This window comes from Rhynchophorus ferrugineus, unplaced genomic scaffold, assembly GCF_030347505.1.
Source record: "Rhynchophorus ferrugineus isolate W39M unplaced genomic scaffold, kcgeb_rfMv2 rfM4, whole genome shotgun sequence".
In the NCBI taxonomy this organism is placed as follows: domain Eukaryota; kingdom Metazoa; phylum Arthropoda; class Insecta; order Coleoptera; family Curculionidae; genus Rhynchophorus; species Rhynchophorus ferrugineus.
The window spans coordinates 61,204,324-61,221,454 of NW_027472583.1; the positions used below are offsets into that span (position 1 = coordinate 61,204,324).

At 33.0% G+C, this 17,131-nt stretch overlaps 1 protein-coding gene across 17 annotated transcripts in view; it reads left to right on the forward strand.

Annotated features, from left to right (window-relative positions):
• da (transcription factor daughterless) overlaps positions 1–14,329 on the forward strand; it is a 51,511-nt gene extending 37,182 nt beyond the window's left edge. For 2 of the 17 annotated variants that reach the window (XM_076402883.1, XM_076402899.1), the window contains 9 exons: positions 3,675–3,851; positions 4,330–4,398; positions 5,555–5,750; positions 7,336–7,465; positions 8,231–8,326; positions 10,002–10,100; positions 10,554–10,699; positions 10,841–10,980; positions 11,654–14,329. In XM_076402883.1, the coding sequence (XP_076258998.1) occupies positions 3,675–3,851; positions 4,330–4,398; positions 5,555–5,750; positions 7,336–7,465; positions 8,231–8,326; positions 10,002–10,100; positions 10,554–10,699; positions 10,841–10,980; positions 11,654–11,701 (1,101 nt within the window). In that variant the 3' untranslated portion in view covers positions 11,702–14,329. The remainder of the gene's footprint in view (positions 1–3,674; positions 3,852–4,329; positions 4,399–5,554; positions 5,751–7,335; positions 7,466–8,230; positions 8,327–10,001; positions 10,101–10,553; positions 10,700–10,840; positions 10,981–11,653) is intronic. The other 15 variants (XM_076402884.1, XM_076402885.1, XM_076402900.1 and 12 more) reach the window with 15 other exon arrangements.
• Positions 14,330–17,131: the final 2,802 nt, after the last annotated feature.

Sequence of the window (17,131 nt, forward strand, 5' to 3'; positions counted from 1 at the left end):
ATTATTCAGGAACTTGCAATTTTTTTGATTAATTTTAAGCTGAGGCTAGATTCTACTGAATAAAAAATTAGATTATTTTGTAAAAAAAACTAGTTTAGCGAGTGTTTCATTACGCCTCAACAATATTTTTTGAATTATATATTTAAAATACGACAATATATTTTGAGTATAAAAAGGTAAATTGTTGAATTAAAACTTTGAATTATTCAAAGATTTTCCAAATAAAAACATCATTACAAAAATAAATTATATTATTTTTAATAGTTTAATATATTCAAAAATATTTATCAGAATCAATTATTCACAAATATTATTTTATTATTTTAAGGTACACATTGTCATAATATCATTAATATATAATTTTTTAAAACATATTTATATTCCTAAAAAATATCTGAAGTTAAAATATTTATCAAAAAAACATAATTAAGTTAAAAACGTTTGGCAAGTTAGGCACATTGATTGTAGCAACTGATTAATTCCTAATTAATAACTAATAAGCTTACTTAGCTAATTAACTTACCTAAAGTTTCATTGTAATATAAAATATGTAATAATATAATATAATAATATATAAATTTTATATCGATTATTTAAAACGTTTTTGTAAATTTGATTATCTTGGACACCACTTAATTTGTCAAATAACCTGTTTCCATCTAGCAAACAATTCAACAAAAGCCTGTTGTTTAAATAACATTACCAATAAGAAAGAGCTTATTGCCATTTTATAAATGGAACTGGTGACTTACATTTGCGAAATCTAGTTCGGAATTTCGTCTTTACGACTGTACAAACACATTCTTTAAAAAGACATTTTAGCATTGTTAAAAAATATGTTTTTTAAAATATATTTTGGAGATTCCATTTTACCAACTAAGGTTTACCTAGACTGGGCCTACTGTTTAACGTGAGTTTCGAACTACGGTCCTCGGCATCAAGTTTACCGACTGGGGAGTCACCAACTTTGAAGATCATCTCAGAAGATATTTTAGCCAGCCTGGTGGTTACTGGCGTGACTAGGATCACTTCGGTTGTCGGATTTTGTATTCTTACCTAAGAACAGTCACGAGCATTCAAACCCGTGACTATAGCATAAGCAGGAGGAAAAATATGTTTTATGTGCAATTATTTATAACAATCTTATAAATTCTGTTCATCTCTCAAATCGTATAATTTTTTTGCCTTGTTGGGAACAGGGGGGGGAGTTGTATTGAAAATATTGTCTATATTTGGGCTCTTTAATACGCAGAAGAATTTTTACTAATAGTTCTACTTCATTTATTCATTCTAAAAGTGTCTACAATTATGGCAATGAAAAAATGATATATATAGAGTGAGGGATTTCACCTTATTGAATCATATTAATGTGGGATTTAATCTACTATAATTCAAATGTTCGCAATCATGTAAATTAGGCGATATTCATATGAATATTGCCTCTCGAAACAATAAAATTTTTTAACAAAAGAATCTGTTTATTATATCGTTTGGAAATAACAAATTTTCGCGATAAATTTTAGACGTAAATACTTATCGGCGGCCATTTTGCAGCTTTTAAGTGTTGTACCCACTCAACGACGAGTGGTGTCGTAACTCTTCGATAAGGTGCAGATATCGGAACTGAAAAGAATAATAAACCATAACAATAAAGAACTGGCCGATCACCGTCTTTATAATCATTTTATTAGCATACCGTGTATGTTGTTCGATTATAATAATTTATTTAAATAAATATAAACAATCAGTATTGTCAGAATACCAAATATAATATTTTACCCGTGTGTCGGCAATTCCTTTATAAGAAAATACGTTATTTTCAATGTATAGTTAAAATGTATTCAAAACATTGGCCATATTTGACATTATTATACATTTTGCCCCTCTCCTATGCAATTTGTGGATGCCTCTCTTATGTCATTTCAAGAGAATACATTCTCCTTTGAAATAAGTCATTTATCGAGTCACTTTTTATCATTACTTTCGAAATTGACGAAGTGTTGCTCTGCAAGCGCGTGCTGCCCCAAGTCTAGAGAGCACCGCGGGTTCGATTAAAATTCCCATACAAGTGATTTCAACAATTCGTTTAGATTCGTTATACGTTTTACATCAGTGTACAGTTCAAATTTATCATTATTCGTACCAATCAGTATCAGCTGTTTCTCCAAGTTTCAACTGTAATAACTGCTGCAATTCCGTATCTTCAAACGTTTTTGGCCTACCTATTGAAATTGCCACCTTTGTCAAAACTATGTTTCATATGTTGTGAGCATGCTCACCGTACATATCTACCAACAAACGATTACTTTTAGTGACTTTTTTCTTGCGGCACGTTTTCAGGTACTCGAGTTTTGTACTTTTGTATTTAAAAAAAAAATTAGTTTTTTTGGCACAACGTAGTTTGTGTGATTTTGAGATTAATATCGGTAAAGTAAAATGGCATATACATCAAATCATAACATTACATACTTACGGCTAGTGAAAGTGTACCAGTTACAAAAATCGGAAAGTAATTACCGACACACTCGGTTCGCTAATTTAAATGTATTGTTTTTTCATCATTGTGTCCAAGTCACTGTGTACCATGCGGAAAGTATGAAAACGGATGTTGAATTAATTGTTTAGTCGATTAGTAAAATTTACTGAAGATTGACAAATTGACTGTTGACTAAAGATGTGTACGGATTTCAACAGGTCAGTTACGAAGACCCGAAGCGGGCTTATAGTGAGGTGAATGCACGTGGGTGGTTTTACGCGAAGAACAAGGAAAAATAGTTTTCTATGCGGATGAATTATCAGAGTGAGAAAGGCCAGATATTAGTAATTATGCCAGAGAGGCATTTGTATGCAGGTTCGCGGCGTAGGCCGTACGATTCGGCCTACGCTGCGCTCTCGTCGACGATATGTTCAATGACAAAACGCCAGAACGCTAGGCCAAAGTTATGTAATATGTATGTATTCGTAGGGGAGTGTCATTGGTGCTGTCAAGATATAATAAATCGCTCACTTCTAAATACCATAAAAATGTGTACAAATCCATTCAAAGTTTTACATCACCTTGGTTATCGAAAAATGCAAATGTAAAGTGTGTAAGTTGAAATAGATATTAGAACGCCCAGTCGAACTGTTACACTACTAAAATTCTAATCGAAGCATATATCTATCATTAATTATTAAAATTATTCATTTATGTTTGTATTGTCCATATAATCCGTAACTGAATTGTTGATTTTCATAATACTACTGCCGATGAACTATTTTATGTATATTTAGCTACATTATATTTGCTTTGAGAAAACTTGGTTGCTTTTTTGATCGATAGGTGGCGTCTTAATAGCAAATAACTTAAAAAAGACATCAAAAGTTGGAAAGATGAAACTAAAATGTAGATAATCTAGAAGGGAATCTTCCATATGTATAAATGAAAGTTTAAGTCTCCTTGAAGACAGACAAAATAATCTTAAGCTCATATCCTATGCGAGTGTATTAGACAATTCTAAATGGATATTTATTTCCTAGTTTTATAACTATTTATGGACTTATTGTAAAGCTACCTCAGAAGAATACTGAAGGTAAAATTTGTTTTTAAATCAAATGTTACTGAAAAACGCCACTCTTTTGCCACTATTTTTATATTCAGTTCTATTGTTATTGTTTTATTAAATCTATTTCAGATATATCAAACGACAGAACAAGCCAGTGCCAGTAGTTATAGTTCAGCGCCATCTACGCCTGTCAGTTCACCCCCACCACTAGCTCCGACGGGATGGCTGACCAATCACAATACGCCTCATTCCCCCCACTATACACAAGCTGTCTCAGTAAATAATGCGCAGCAGAATTTACACATGGTACGTTCTTGAATTGTAGACGTGAAAGTTTGGTACATAATGGATCATAAACACTAGAACGATTCGTTTATCTGATGCATTCGAAATTGCTTTGATATCTTGTGGATGTGGTTTTTTTACTATTCATTTCGAGGATGCATTTATAATTTTGTATTATTAATGACGACACCAGCTTTCATCGTGCTTTTTTGACTGACACCGTTTGGTTGTTTCAATAACGAATGCCCCAACTAAAGAAGAAGTTTCTGATTTTTGCCGTATGATTAATGATAAAAAGTACTAAAAATGTTCCAATGTTTATCGTGGATGGGTAATTCGTGTTATATTTTAACCATATAACAATAAACCAAATTTACATTGGACAAAGTCAAAAATTATAATGGTAAAACACAAAAGTCTTGTTTAGATTTTTTTATTTTCGCACTTTGTGTGTTGAGTTTTGTTTCTTTTGCATGTTTTTTCTTTTTTTTTTGTAAAGCCTGCTGCTCCAGAAGCTCGACTCGATGATGCCATCGGCTTCTTGAGAAATCAAGCTGAAGCAACGCAAGTAAGTTTTTTGTTTTGTTTTCTCCATGTATATAGGTGTTGGAATTAAATTGTTTTACAAATATTGTTAGAAGTAATTCATGAATCAAATGGTAATAAGATTTCTCCTTTGAGTGTTTCCAAATATTTTTGCCTATTTTGAAGTACCTACACAATACGTAGATTATTTCTCCTTAAATACACAATTCGCTTTTGGTTTTAACAGGTCATTAGCGAATCCAAAGGGAGGGGGGTGTTGATGAAAATGATATCAAACCCTTTATCCAAAAGCGTCTCTTCAGTCCAATCTTGACAAATCTTAAATTAAATTGAACATTATTATTAAATAGTTTTCGAATAGTCAGCAGGCTCAAAACACTCCAAAATGTAAACCCTGGATGCAGATCATAATAGAGATTACACCCTTCTGATTCCGTCACACACTGATTAGATTTACAACTGATATTAATGATGATTTAACTTTTTTTTGGATTGTTCTAGTATATCTTCGTAATATTTGATCACCAATGATAATTAGAAGTACAAACCCCATTTTTTGTCAGTGAATCAGATCACAAATCAAAAATTAACTCTCAATTCTCTGGGTTTAAACCATTATATGTTTAAATGTTAATTCATAATACATATTTGGGAAATACATACTGATGTATTTATCCCATATTCGCCTTGCTTGTCTACGTTAATGCAAGCACAACAGAACATTACTAATAAATTAATTTGTAAATTAAGGTCTTATTAATAAAAAAAATATTGGATGAAGTTTTTGACAAGAGCTATCATGGAGTAATTCCTCTGATTCTTTATTCCTGAACTTAGTCGGCTGCATTCAAGTCGTTTCCTGCATTTCAAATTACAAATTCTAAAAGGCACAATCCATATTTGATGTCTTTGCACATCTCAAATAAACTTTATTCTGTACAAAATATGACATATTTGATTCATAATGGATGAACGAAATAATTACAGTTGTTTTGAAGTGAAGAAATTATCGGAACGCCAACTTTTGTTAAGCGCTATGAATTAATTCCACCGCCTAATATATTGCATGTATGATTTGCGCGTTTCCATTCATACATCAGAATAAAAGGACGTCTCAAGTGATCTTAGCCGAAACTTATTGACGACTTATTCGTGGTAACTAACTGATTTTCTTTTAGGGAGCTAGGATGGAAGAAAGACTGGATGATGCCATAAATGTGCTGAGAAATCACGCAGAATCACAAATAGGGTTAGGTCAATTGCCGAATAGTTTAGCGCCTCATCAGATGACACAACTCGGATACAGTGCCCCGCCGCCCGCTGACCCACATCTCCCAGATCCCGTTAAAGTAGAAAGACCGACATACAATACAAGTAAGTGTCATAAGCGACAGTTCTTTATACCAGGGATATGAGAAAAATTCTTGATTAGGGCGTAAAATGTTTTTCCTATAATACCTGAAACGTTACACATAGAAACACCTGGCATGCGCACAATAATTTGAATTTGCAACGTTGCCAATCTTCTAAATTATACATATAAGAAGACAACATATAGAATATATTATCTCGAATTATTAAATAAGATTTAAGATTTATTTAAGATAAGACTCGAATAAGATTTCAATTGAAACTCAAGTTAAAATTTCTACCATCTACATTATAATAAATGTAATATGAAGGACCTTTTGTAAACATATTTAACTTTAAAATAATTTCAAAAGGAAAAGAGGAAATAATATGCAAGATAAGAAATATAATTTATTGATTATTGTGTATACACTTCATGGTAATATGAAAAACTTTTTTTTTTAATTCTAAAATAATTCTTATAGGAAAAAAAGAAAATAAAACAGCATGAACTACAAATATAATTTACTTATCAATGTATAAACATTACAATAACAAACCAAAGTTATAGTTTTATAACGATATACGATAACGTATTTTCCACACCACCCATGAAGTAGTCACATTTTTTATGTGGTATTGCTTTTGGGTCCAGAGCACAAGCATCCATTTATCTTTACATAATGTCATGTCTGTTCAATTATACATACTCCAAATTTTACAAAATAACTGAATGCATTTTCTGATTTCATCTTTGATTACATTGCTCAACAAACAAAATTTAATTCTATCCCTGTCAAAATTATCATTTCTATTTTCTTTCACAGACTTTTTCTTTTTAGTGGGTAAGAAATATTCTCTGTGGTATAATATTTTTCCTCATTATTTTTTCCTTTGCTTGGCTGTGTGTGACTTGGCTAGGAATTTACATATGGTAACATTTCAAGTTCTGTTGTTTCAATATTATCTTTCTAAACTTCAAGTCCTCACACGAGCCAAATAATGTGGTGAAAAATTTTGTGGAATTACTATATGATCAATGAGCTGTGATTTTCGTGAGATATATTAACATAAAGCACATTGAGTCGTATTTCTCTGAAGTTTTACTCTCACAGGCTCAATTATATCTAAAATATAATGAATTTGGTATTGGATGGAATTCAGTTTGCAAAATTAAAATAAAAATGAAATAGATACGGATGGAACTTTCCCATATGTTTCTTCACATTAAAACTACTACAAAAGCTTTTTTGACAATATTCACAAGTCAATGATTTATCCATTAGTGCCCTCTATTTATAATCAAAATATGTACGGTACAACAAATAAACTATAAACAGCGATATTCTTAACGTTACTTTCAAAACTATAGAATACTTAAGCAAACGTAATGTGAAATGAAATAAAATATAAATATATTGATAATGAGTATAATAATAATAATAAGTATACTATGATAATAGCAAATACTAGATATAAACAACCAAGTAATACCTGACTGTTATGCCGGCTGGGCACGCCTTTAAGTAGCTGCTGCTGTTTGAAATGGGAGTAGATCTTAAATGTATATTAGAATATAATTTTTGAAGTATTGATTCTTATAAAATAGATCTTTATGATTTTGTAGAGAAACGTAAAGAGCCCCCGGATAGTGATACCAAACCTTCTAGTTCAGTTGAAAGCATAGTCCAACCAAACTCGACTAGCGGTCCTAAATCAACTAAGCGATCTAGGAGATAGTAAGTGTTCCCTTTATTATCAAACCATTACCGTTCCACACTTTCAGTGAGTCAGCGAGCATTTTCCTTTTACCAATTATTATTTTAGTAGGTTTTATTACAGGTTTATTGTTTTTATTATTGGTAGTATTTTGTTACTATTGGGCGGGATGATTCATAATTGATTGGTTGTCAATGTGTTCAGAATTAATGTAATAATGAAAAAAAAAAATTATTACCAGTTAAATTTTCAATCATTTAATAATTTAATAAGTTAACTAATCAAACAGAACAGAAACATCAGATTACACAGAGTGCTAAATCTCATACTAGATTGGATATTATAACCATATAGACACTAAGTATATGAAATAGGAAGAATTTAAGTGAAAATTTTTGTAATTAATTATAATTTTTAAATAAATTTACGAATGCAAATGGGATTAAAGTGGTCTGTTTTTGTTTTTTCTTCTACAAAATAACATCAATATTGAAATAGGTTAGCGCTATTGTTAATAACAGAAAAGTACTAATACATTCTTCTTGAAAATTATGATCATCATACCAGTTACAGTGGGCGGGGACATATTTTCCTTCCTTTTCCTGTTATCACTCTGTGTACTTTGTTATAGAAACATGGCGCAATGTATATTTTTTTAGTGATCAGAAGCAGCTAATAGTAAATAAATCATTTCTATGAATCATCCTGTATGACGAGAAAAAATAAACGATAATTAAACAATTAAGATGTTGAAATAGTATTCTTTCTGTCCATTTCTCAAATAGTCAGTCAAGTAATGCCGACGAAGATGAAACTGAAGACCAATCCACCAAGGCCATGCGCGAAAAAGAGCGCAGACAGGCCAATAACGTACGCGAACGGTATGTAAAACGCACACTAACCAAGAAAAACGATCGGGATTCAGTATGTTTAGGCTCCTTAAAAGACCGTCTGGGTTTTTTTTAACGTTTCTAACATCGGAATCCTGGTGGTATCCGCCACTGTCATGACTGAAATCGACATTCGGGCGCGTGCTCCGTCAGGATGTCGAGTTAAATGTCTTGATTGGGCTGGATGTCCCGTATTCATTACTCTCCCTCTCCTATATTTTATCAAAGTATCTATTCTGTCCGTACATTAGAACACATCCTAGGGGATTAACGACGTGATATTGTGTTTAATGGTTCCCACATCATTTGTGTTGATTTGTCCTATATTTCCAATGTTCCTGGTTGTGTATTTAGAGAACATTTAAGAGAAACTACATTTTCTTAATGAGAATATTGACAAAACTTTATTTTATTTAATAATTTAATACTATTTAATATATACTGATTTGCATAATAAGAAAGTATAGATATATACTGATTTGCATAATAAGAAAGTATAGATGGTTTTTAAAGTTTTTATTGAGAATCTCAGTGCAAATGTTTTGTGCCGTCGTCATGCAAATATAACACTTGCCTTTCATCTGTAAATCTAATTTTTTAAATATATAGGGATTATACTGATTAAATTAACCTTTCGCACTAAAAATATAACCTGTAAAGTGAACACAATTTATATTTGTGTAATATTCCATATTTATTAATTTTAACGAATATTTTGGTTGATCTGGATCTGGATAGTATTTTCTGCTATCATTAGTTTCAAGTGGTTAACTCTTTTTCTTTTAGTAGAGTAAAAGAGAAAAACTTATCACAATATACTTTTTTCGTCATATGAAAAGCAAAGTAAACCTAATTGTTAAGCCTTCTTTTGGCTTTCATTGTTAATCGGTTATAAAATTTTGATACAACGTCACCGAATGATTTGTCTCCAAAACGTGGTTAACCATCTAGGTGGCACTATTATAAGGTTATTTATTTTGGAACATATTTGTTTATTGCATTCCGTTCATCTTACTTTTTTCGACCTGTTATATAGTATATCATTCAAAACATGTGCAATTTTGATACATGCACGTTTTTTATGTATCTGTGCCGTTATATTAGTTTTTGTTTGTCAATACCTCGCTTCCCTCCTGTCACTTTTGATCCCGACACATATATTCCCAATACAATGCTTTATATTATTTGACACTAAAAGGCTCATATTCAAATAACAAACGTTACCGAATCGCCGAAATCTGGAGTCGGGATCGCGACTGTAACGTTTGTTCTTCAGAATTTGGCCAGCATGAAGTAGTTAATTTTGAGTTGTAATTATTAATTGTTCTGTATCAAATGTACATCTTGAATATGGGCCTGATATACCGCACGAGAGAATTACTATTTCGACCATTATCGATACCCTCTCGTGTATGATAGTGTGCTTTTGCTGGACGCGGTCGGCTGGTCTTGATCACATATCATCGTTTCGTCGATCTATTCTGACTGCACGCCATAATAAAGAAAGAAAAAGGAAAATGCGAGTGGCCCTGAAGCAACAACTATCGTGGACATCGTTCGACCGTTACGCAACGTTGATGCTGACTGATAGTTGTTGCTTTAACCCGTCTTCTTTCACCCCGCGAACAATCACACTTCTATTCACGGTAGTGATAGAAAATGGTAGTTGTTCCAGTGCCGACGAGACCGAGGAGGGCGATCTAGATCCAGACATTAAAGCGCAACGGGAAAAAGAAAGACGTCAGGCTAATAACGCGCGAGAAAGGTGGGCTATTATTCGACCTTTTTCCGATCAATTTTTCTCTCTCTGTTTCTCTCAATCTATTCCTTTATTTTGGTTAGTTTTTGCTGTATGATTGGGCCTATATTCTTGTATGTGTAGTTACGATTGCCGAACTACGATTATTAACTAATCAGTCATACACAGTGTATCTAAGAAGTCACTCAAATTCAGTGCTATTTATACGATTTAACTATTAAATATATGCAACTGTTTTGATATCTATACGCCTTTTTTGTTCATGGTAATCATTAAGTGTGAAAAAAAAAACAGTTTTCTATCAGACATTTTTAGATCATGGTTTTTTAATTATATTTATATTCTTATGGTGTTAAAACAGTTAATGCGTGCATTACTTTTTAGACGACCTGTATATTTGTTTGTGTCGTATTTGTTGATTAAATTGTCGTTGTTTCAATATATTCGTGGCTATTTTAGGATAAGGATTAGAGATATCAATGAAGCGCTCAAGGAATTAGGGCGGATGTGTATGGCTCACCTGAAGACGGACAAACCGCAAACGAAGTTGGGTATACTTAATATGGCAGTTGAAGTTATCATGACCTTAGAACAGCAAGTTCGAGGTAAGTCATCTCTGAATTATTTGTCTCGTTAGTAGTTTTCGTTGCTGCCTTGTTAAATTGATAAATTTGATACACAAAGCAAATGCTATCGCCTATATGCGCTATGCTATAGACTCTAAGATTTTTATTATTTTATTTCAGAGAGAAATTTAAACCCCAAAGCTGCCTGTTTAAAACGACGAGAGGAAGAGAAAGCAGAGGACGGTCCCAAATTGGCGCCGGGTCCACATCACATGCTTTCGGCGCCCCACTATTCGACACTACCAGTAAGTATCGAATATGTAAGTGTCTTGGGAAGTATTCTATTTATTTAATTCGTTGTTTTTAATGTGCGTTGATCAATAAATATCCACTGTATACTTTGGCGTATTTAAGGATTTAATAATATTACTATGTACAGCTATATATATATATATATATATATATATATATATATATATATATATATATATATATATATATATATATATATTATATAATTGCCTAATTTTGAGTTAGATCAATTTTTATGAGAGTTATATGATAAACTGCAACATCAAAAATGAGTATGGTGTAGGCTTTACATTTGTAGTTATTCAAAAACATATTTGGCTTTTGTAGTTTTTTAAAGATTGGCGTTTGAACTGTTTAGCTTTGAAAGTTTGAATCTGGCATTGGATCTTCAATAACGTTGTAGAGTTGTGTTAATGTAAAGTAAAATTATTAGACAAAAGAATGCAGTTTTTACATCCAAGCCAGAAGACAAAATATAGTCAAGTCTACATCAATACCATATTAGCCTGTAGGCGCACCGTTGTACTTGTTTAAGAGTCAATGACAAATGTAATTAACTTATGTATTAAGAGCTTTTATACTTTTGCCTAAGAGTAACATTTTGTGAAATTTTTATTGGATATTCGTTGATTATGGAACTCCGAGAATATACTCGTTATTTATTTATTTTTTTCTTTTTAGGGTGCTCCCAGCAACTTGCCACACAATGGACCCGGGCAGCCGCAATAGCATTGCTAGTAGCCCCAGTGGCCACCTTCCTCTTCTTTTACTACCTGTACATAAATAATTTCGTACAAACAGTCAAGTTATATAACAATATTATATTTTTTTAAGGATGTTAAGTAGTGCGCAAGAATTCGCGATAGTGATAGTCCTATCGCAGCATTAAACCAAACCACTGTCCTCCTTCCCCGCCGTAATCCCAATCTCCCGTCCTTCCTTCGACCCTCACCGTGTCCCCGCCATCTCTTAGATTTACTTGATTACCAGTTAATTTTCTCTTAATCTTAAATTCGTTTTAGACCGCCGACGCCGGGAAACGTCTTCACCGGATGACGTCGTCGTTGTCGTTAAATTTTTGTTGTAAATATGATGGTTTTATTTGAGTTTTTCATCATTGCATGTGCGATGTAAAATATTTGGATGTACATAACTATTTGTAGGGTAGGAATTTTATATAAATTGGAGAAAATTAGTTGTAAGTGCGTTCGACTGTTGGCGGTACCTTTACGGTTGACTCCGTAATGATACTCACGCCAGCTCGGTGGGCGAATTATTTTGTGACAATACGAGACGACAGCTGGTGGATTCGGGTGAAGACGTTTCTTCCGTGAAGTCCCGCAAGTATTTGGCTCGAGAACGAAATAGATATGTGCCAAATTATCATCATAAATACTCTCTTGTCTCTCTTTCTCTCTCTAGCTGATCTAGCTATATATGACACGTTTGATCTCCGTTTTGCCATGATTTTTATTGATTCGTATTTTAAGTGAGCCTTTCCTCTCTAGATATACTTAAGTTTATTCTGACGTCGTAGGTGTTAAGTAAAAGAAACGTGAAAGTGCCATTTCTACAAGGAACAAAAAAGAAATCTTTGCAGCTTCTCGAGCCAAACACAGTTGCTGCCTTAGAAGCCAGTATTTTCGGTATATACGTTTATCGTGTCAGCTCTTACTGAATTTGTACATATCGATGAGTACTTTTTTCACCATTTTGAACGCGCAATATATTTATATTAAATGAAATCGCTAAAGTGTAATAAACGCGAACATAAGGATAACACAAAAACCGCAAGTCTTTCGACAGGAAATACCAACGAGGACGGTTTATTTTCGAGCTTGGATCCGCGGGTTCTCCTCCTGAGTCTCCACGAGTGGTGTCGCGAAAACCTAAAGTTGCAGATTAAAATTTATTTCTTTGTCGGGGAGCGGTTGGAGACTTGACATGAACAATGATCGACGTAATCGCTCGAGCCGCTCCTCTCGGTGGTTTTAACTGCGACGGGTTACGTTTTCCGACTACCGCGTCCGACAGGAGGGGGATCCTCAAAGAAGAGCCAACGTTATTTACACAAAGCTTATTAATTTATTTTTATTTTAATACTTGTTTCGTGCGGATCTCGTTTTTGTAGTTCCGCTTAAGTTTAGAAATATTTTTAATCATTTCAAACGCGAGCCGGTAGTATGTGTGGAAGTGAGGTTATGTACTTGTTTGAATTCAGTATTGTGCCCGCGACTTGTTTCTCGCCCTGGTCGACGGTGCCAACTTTTAATTCTGTTTTGAACATGCAAACAAGGGAACAACACACGAGTCCCGTTTACTGCTTCTGATATTAAAAAAGGTTCTTTTTATATATATATACAGATAATATGTATAATTGAGTTTTTTAAGATTATTCATAAGTTGTAAGTAAGCGTAACTTTTTTATAGGCAAACATTTTTTTAGATTACGATCATAAACATGTATTTTTATCATTTTGTTTCTTTTTTTAGGTTTTAGTATTTTATATTTATATCATTGTTTTGATTGTTAAGGGTGATCTTTTTTTAGTTATTCCAGAAGATTTCGTGTATCCACCGCCATCCCTCATTGCCATGTCTTAATCGTGTCGAACGTAATCCCTTCCCCGGTGTTTGTTTTTGGGGAACGTCAAGTAATTTCACGTTTTGTCTTACCATTCTCTCTCTTTGTGTGTGTGTGTGTGTGTGTACAAAACTGGACTAACTGAAAGATGATTACTTTTGTTGTACATGAGAAAAATCTGCAATAACCGTTTATGACATAGTATGATGTATTTTTACTTAGTTGTTTTCGTGTTAGAACTTCATTCCAGTGGCAGCCGTTGAAATCTCCCAATAAACTGGCAGCGTGCGAACGACACACAATAAAATGCGCAAACTAAATTCAGCGATCAGGCAGCCAAAAAACCAAATGTTACGATTATGACGGAATATTTTCGTTTTTTTTTTGTTTAAATTTCTGTTCGACCCTTGTGAGGTCCCGTCGGGGACCCTCGGAAGATTTATCGTCGTCGTCTTACGAATAGAGGCGGGCGAACCGTGACTTTTTACGAGTATATATATTTTTGTAGTTCGGCGACGGCGCCGGATCTTCCGAGAATCGTCATAGATTTTTAATATTTATAAAGTGAACTAGAACAAATTTGTAAAGCTTACATTGATCTTGTATAAACGTTTTAAAGCGAATGTGTTTTAAGTATATAAAGGTATATATGATTAAAAAATATTGTGTGATGAAAGGAAAACTTAGATAATACAGCTAGACTATTACATGAAATGATATCAACTCTATGTAATATACATAAGTACATAATATACTATGTGCCATTTTTCATATTTTTAGTTCGTTTCATTTTTACCTAACAATTAATTCTTTTCTTGCTTATTTTTCATCATCCCATCTCCCCAACAATATCATCCTTCTGCAATATTTGAATATGAAAAGACACAAAAACTCTTCACAAAAAGTTCGTCTTCATAATTTTAGCTTTATATTTGTGGAGCTTTTAAATTAGTTATTCGGAGATATAAACTTATCGTCTAAAATAGATGCAACTCTCAAGTTAGTACCTGAAATATCTTTAGTATTTATTGTAAGGTGTGTCAAGTCAAGCATGAACAAATGTTTCTTTATTTTAGACGAGCAAGACGGGCAAAACAACTGACGTTACTAGAAAATTTTAACGGGTAAATATTTTTAAATATATTTGTGCTTATGAGTTTGTTTTCGGAACTACATAGTTTTACTAATAACTATGTAATATAGTATTATCGTTTACTCAACAGGAAGAAGGAAGGAGATTCAATCAACATATTGAATCGTAACTTTTTTACTTAATAAATTTGCGGTTGCAAATTCCTAAAAAATGGTTTCAAGGTTAGGCTTTTTTTTAAGTATCTTTGCTTAGTCACAACTGGAGCCTTTTGTTTGAGGCTAAATTGCGACATACTTATCTAGCTCTTATCTCAAGTGCATACTCGATAATAATCGAATGTCCAAATATTTTAGTCCAATGTGTTTCGTCTTGAATTTCATTATTGCCTAAAAAGTAAGGTGCAAAAGGGGGCCCAAAAAATACAAGTCCTCGTTGATCGGTTTATCATCCTATTGAATTTACACTATTCTATTTATATACGTTTATTAGCAATGGCTAAGGATAATTTCACATACAACTCCGTTTTATATTGTCTTTTTCTTTTATTTTTTTCTTATTGTTTACTACTTTGCTATGAGGTTAACAAGCAACTCTACAATAACATTAATCGATTTGCAGCTGACAATATTCGTGGATTGGTAGGTTGCATATAAGCTGATTAGAATAAATTTAAATCCTGAGTATCAGTTTGTGCACTTCTTTTGGTAAAATAAAGTAATTTTTAAAATAAAATGGTTATTATTCTAAACCCTTTCACATTTCATAACAGTAGCCGTTAAAAGGATTGCAGAACCAGAATTAACTTAATTATGAAGAAAAGAAAACAGGGTGGCGTTTGATTGACAACTGTTACTCGAATCGTTCCGTGGTGTAGTTAAGTGGAGTTCGGGCAAGAGTATCGTAGTTGAGGCTGTAAGGTCATAAAAGGTGGATTGAATGTGCTCAAAGAGCCATAAACTACTCAAATTTGGCAATGTTTACACTCTGAAAAACAGTTTTAGGCTATAAATTTCAGGCACAAGTATAGCAGTTCAAGGTGTAAGACAACTAAAGACCGACCGAAGTTGCTATGCACTAACACTGCTTCTGAGCCGCAGACTATTGGAATTTGGAGTCACAAAAACTTGGGAAACCATACAGGGTATATCATGGAAATTTGGGTAGTGCCATTAAGAAGACCATTAAAGGCAAGATGGCGAACGCAGTAATAGAATAATCCTCACATATAATTTTAGTACAGCTGTCTAGACGGAACAATTACATACATCCATTTAGTCCTTACTTTAGGAGAGAGGTACTGGCTACGAAACTGTGTATGCGAAAAAGCGAGGCGCTGTGTTTGGTTTCGTTTTATGCTTTCCGTTCAACAGTCTCCACTGTGTTCCTAAAATAAAATAGTTTTTGAAGCGAAATAAATGTTTTTCTGGTTTCCAACTTTTCACATTACATACATCGACTCAGTTTTCGATTTGTTTTTCGACTTTTGCAGAATGTTAGAAATAACTTCTAGTTGAGTTACAAGCTCGTTTAAAATTTGTAGGCTGCCCAAGGCGTTGCTGCTACTAGGTCGAAATCACCACTTCCAAAACGTTTATGCTAGTAAATACGCGTTTTATAAAATGCTATAATTTGCAGTACAAATTGATTCTCAGACTTAGCAGACACTTGTTGCCGTGTTGCAATTTATACGGAATACAGTGTCGAATGACCTATCTATCAGTTTCAGTCCTAAACTCTGCTATCCTGCCTCTGATCCTTTCGACATATTAAATTATTCAAAATTGCAAAAGTATTTCTATTTTAAGCGCTCCAAGAAAAAATCTGTAATACTTAATAAAATCAAAAATAAGTAAAATATAAAATAAGAAAAGATACCTAAAGTGGCGCAAAATGAATGAAAAGGAAAGCGAAATTAGTAATAATTATGCTTGATGACGTTCACCAACGAACTCGTGAAAAATGTTTAAGCATAAATTTCAAATAACAGTTGGACAGCCACTGTTAAATGCGTGTTGAATGAAAACGGTCAAAATTATGGCTTACGTCGACCTCCGTAAAACTTTTAAAACATTCCGAAGACGACGTACCCATTTTTTTTAAAATTTTCTGTTAAAATAAGTGCATTTAGCCGATTTGACAATAATCTTGTACAATCAAAACATCGAACGGAACAGTAATATTTTTGGTGTCACCGGGCGATTTCTAAATTTTAGAACTGTTATAAGACTATATATTAAACGAAACGCTTTTAAATATACATAAATAATATATGAATTTAAATTTAAGGACATCCCGTTAATGATTTCTTTAAACTAATACGATTGCTGGTGGGAGTGGGAATGTTAAAACGAAATTGATTTAAATAGTTAAAATAAACAATCACGTAGTCGTTCGGCTACATGACAAATAGAACGACTCCTCAGCAATTAAACTAACTAGAATGGACAAATCTAGCAACGAAATCTTAACTATTGAAATGTAA